Source organism: Nicrophorus vespilloides, unplaced genomic scaffold, assembly GCF_001412225.1.
Source record: "Nicrophorus vespilloides isolate i.1.1-1 unplaced genomic scaffold, Nicve_v1.0, whole genome shotgun sequence".
Lineage (NCBI taxonomy): Eukaryota > Metazoa > Arthropoda > Insecta > Coleoptera > Silphidae > Nicrophorus > Nicrophorus vespilloides.
Window position 1 is genome coordinate 1 of NW_017099357.1, and position 4,234 is coordinate 4,234.

General features: G+C 33.0%; 1 protein-coding gene across 1 annotated transcript; it reads left to right on the plus strand.

The window, feature by feature from the left end:
• The first annotated feature begins 853 nt into the window (after positions 1-853).
• On the plus strand, positions 854-2,965 carry LOC108564394 (choline transporter-like protein 3). Its single transcript, XM_017923424.1, has 11 exons — positions 854-1,016; positions 1,070-1,126; positions 1,185-1,236; positions 1,284-1,347; positions 1,402-1,495; positions 1,558-1,726; positions 1,793-2,025; positions 2,081-2,310; positions 2,363-2,493; positions 2,549-2,638; positions 2,689-2,965. The coding sequence occupies exons 1-11, from the start codon at positions 859-861 to the stop codon at positions 2,779-2,781; spliced, it is 1,371 nt and encodes a 456-aa protein (XP_017778913.1). The 5' UTR covers positions 854-858; the 3' UTR covers positions 2,782-2,965.
• Positions 2,966-4,234: the final 1,269 nt, after the last annotated feature.

The following is a 4,234-nucleotide window of genomic DNA, read 5'->3' on the forward strand; positions in this document are numbered from 1 at the left end:
AAAACTGAAAAAAAATACGAAAAAAACGTTCTACAGCTCATAGCAGGCGACTCGATGACAGCACAAAGATGTATTAGGCACGTTGGAAAGGTGAGCTTTTCAGCTTTCAAACGAGTGTTCAATCATGTAATTATCTTATGGGGTTGTCGAGATATTAATGAGAAACTAAAAAGACTAAAAATAAACGTGGTTTCTCTGTGTTTTTCAATTTTGACAGCTCATAGCAGGCGACTCGATGACAACACAAAGTTGTCAGTAGGTTCGTTGGAAAGGTGAGACATTCAGCTATGAATGTTTTTCTGCTACTATGGAAATTATGACATCAAATAAGTATTATTACATTTGCAAGTGATGAATATAAAAATTAGTCATAAAAATCACTGAAATCTTTATTATTTCCAATTGAATAACCACTCAATGTTATGAAAATAATGAACACTACTAAATGCAAACATTAATATCTCTTATATACAATTACATTAAGAAAAGTACGAGCAATCACACTGATTAACTACAATTTATTATGGAAGTAATTCACGTATAAATGTTGTTGCATTTATTACAAGCAATTCTTTTACAAAATAATCTTTCCACCAAACGCTATAAGCAGAATTATTTCTACTTTCTCGTTAATTATTACAGAAATGTTTTCGACGTACGACGTATGTTGAATCAAAACAAAAACTTGAATCAAAATAAACTTAATTCAATTATCCCGCAGGTGGAGATCAATGATAAGAAGGCTAAGAGAAAATGCACGGACGTTGCGTTTCTGTTTATCTACGCAGCACTCATGATTGCATTAGTAAGTAATTTGCATTAACAATATTGTAAGAGAAGTAGAGCAGATTTATTCAGATGGGATTGCTGGCTTACTGCTATTGTTACGGTGAAGTTGATCGTCTGGTGTACGGTTTGGACAGATGCGCCAACATTTGCGGAAAGCAGAACTTCAGAGAGCCGGGAATTAATCTGCAGCAGTTCAGATGCAAAGGCATGGACATGAGAGACAAACCGTATGCTTCAACTCAATTCAACTCAACAATTACGCTTAATACTTTGCATGTAGATTCTTTTTACCGGTCGAGGAGGAATGCGTCGAATCTTGCAACGTTTCATCCACTGCGTGAGTCCAATTACGAAGATCCATCAACTTCAAAATGAACGTCTTTAAATTTTTTTAGCACTTTATATTTAAACCGTTGTTACAAATATTCAACAAGCGTAAATATTAAGGTAATTATCACACAATAATCGTTGAATATTAACATTTAATTTCTTAGAGTTCCCTCGAGGACGTGGAATTCTGCAAATTGGAAGTGTTCAGCCTCATTGGTCTCACAATAAGTAAATTTTAAAAAAATACAGTTTTATACAAAATGAATTAATAATTGTTTTCAGTGCTTTGCTGCGTGTTAACGTTCATTTACATGCAATGGCCTTTACCATACACACTAACAACTATCCTCTTAGTAACAGCCGCAATTTGTCTCTGGTTCTTACGTTTTTCTTTATAAACGAAATTTACGTTTTTAAATTAATTCGTTTTGCTTTCAGGTATTTCAGGTTTTTCACTTACCTAAGTTTGAGCATAATTGCAGCAATGTTTCTGTACATCATTGCCATTATCTGTTTGTTCGTGAAATACCGCCACTCGTTGAAATCGTGCGAAGAAATTGATTGCATCATAAAGACGCATCCTTTCTTACAATTGCAACCGTTTCTGGTATATAATTCTCTTAATGATTACAGAAATTTCATTGATTTTCAAATTCACATTTTTTTTCTTCAGTTTATTCTTTTGATGGCATTGACATATGTCGCGTTCAACTATTGGGCGCTTTTGATCGAGAGCGCTGGGGCAATTGTGGAAATCGAAAACAGCCATTACATCTACGAAAGAGACGGAACGATGGTCGCTGCAAGATATTTAAATTTGCTCGGATTCATCTGGACCATACGGATTTTAACGGATTGCGAACGCTTGATGCTATCAGCAACCGTCGTCATTTACCATCACGAACCGTAAGAACGATTCCTCCAAATCAATAATCCGAAAAAGTTGATAATCTGTTTCAAGAGAAAACTCGAAGATGGGTTTTCCCATCAAATACTCGTACTACAATTTGATCAGATACCATCTGGGATCGACGATTTTCGGCTCAATTCTTGACCCAACAAACGCAATTTCCTATCATTTATTGAGAGCATTGCAGTATTGGAAACTTTTGGATCGTTTGAAAGAAAATCATAGTTCTTTGAAGTGGATTGCGGCGCCGCGTTTGATCCGTTACGCGTACATACGAATCGGTATTGTAACAAAACATATTTACTAATCAAATGAATCATTTCACTTCTGCAGGCGAAAGTGGACGTGCGATTAGAAGATGTTTGGAAAATTATGATGGATTCGAAAGTGAAGAATTTAATTTGGTTTTGGTTAAAGTTATGATCGCTATGCCTTCGATCGTGGTCGGATTCGTCGTGGTTTGGGTAAGAGTAAGTTTTTTCATCACCAGATGATTGATTTGTAATTTGGTTTGGGCAGGAAAAGTGCCAACATCCCTTCATGCTTCCAGTGATAATCATTGGGATCGGTTCGTATTTAGTCGCTGACGCTTTCGCGATTATTTACGAGGTGAGTTTTGCGAATTCCAAAAATTTTGTTAATAAACTAGTAATTCTTAGGTTGTTCTTGATGCGACTGTAATTTGCAAAGCAACAAACAAAGATAGCTTCGAGAGGAATCTGGACGTAATTGAGAATTCATTTGTTTGTTAAAACTTCTGTTGTTTGTGAATTCAGCTATCTTTGATAGAAAAAAAAACTGTTGTTATTCGCGAGCTATAAATCAAGTTAACCGGTGGTTAAAACGAGACGTCGGCATAAACAACAGACCGTATTTTGTGCATTGTTTACTCGCATTCCTCAGCGGACCATAAATTAACATGCGGACACATCTGGGTCGACAGCAAGAATGCGTTTGTATTTATTTTTTTTTGCATCTTTTCAGTAGTAAAATATGTCTTCATTCAAAACGTAGTTTATGAATGAAAAGAAAAAAATTCTGTTCGTTTCATTATCTTTATTAGTTCATATATATTCGAAAATTGCACATTGATTACAGTATGCGCTTATTATAATAATAATAATTATTAGTTAATTAATCATCATACATACGTACATACATTCTATTACTAACGGCAAGACCAGCTTGACATCAATATAATAGCGTTTCTAAAGGTCGCCTCGAAGCCGCGACAATATTTTTGTTGTTTTTCATATATAATATATAGAGATATGCACACAATATACACGTAATTACAATTAGGGATGAGCTCTAAAACAAGAGACAGATAGATGGACAAAATCAGAGTGTACTTGATCAACATCATCATCAATCTTATACGGATTACTTCTTGCATATTATGTATGGATTATGTGAGTGTTGTTATTGTTGCAGCTCTTTCTTGTGCACAGCACATACAATAGTTTCAGAGATTCGCGAGAACAATTACAAAATCTAAAAAATTAATAATAGACATACAAATGTAACAGAAATAATAAATAAATAAGTAGAGTTAGTTGTGTGTGTGTTTGTTCTGTTAATAATGTCAGTTTGAAAATAAATTTATTTATTACGCATCGTTTTCTTCAGTCTTACAAAAATTGTTTCGAAATAATTCAACTAGATACAATAACAATATTTGTTTCATTATTTTAATCAGTATTCAATATATATATATAGTTTTGATTTTGTCTTGTTTAAATAGTTATATATAATATGTATATGAATAAATAAATATATAAAGAATAATGTTGTGGCCGAGGTGAGGCGCAATTATTGCTAGATTACATACATAATAATGTTACTATTACCAATAGTTAGCGAATATTTCTATGTGATACAGAATAATTATTGATTTAGACCGCGAAATCATGCACAATTAATGTTTGATTCAGCCAAATTTCAGGAGAATGCAATGATGAGAACAATTGTCGTTTGAAGTGAAATTTGCAAATGTTGCTAGATATTTAATATTGGATTGGATAATCGCGGTATTTACAAACAATGTAGAATAGTAGACAAACAAATAAATAAAATATAATTATATATATAGAATAATAATATTAATAATAAATATAAAACGTTAAACGTATGTGGATATAAAGAAAGTAAATAATCTTATATTTATATATATTTGTTTTTGTTGTAACCTTCTTGCATAAGAGA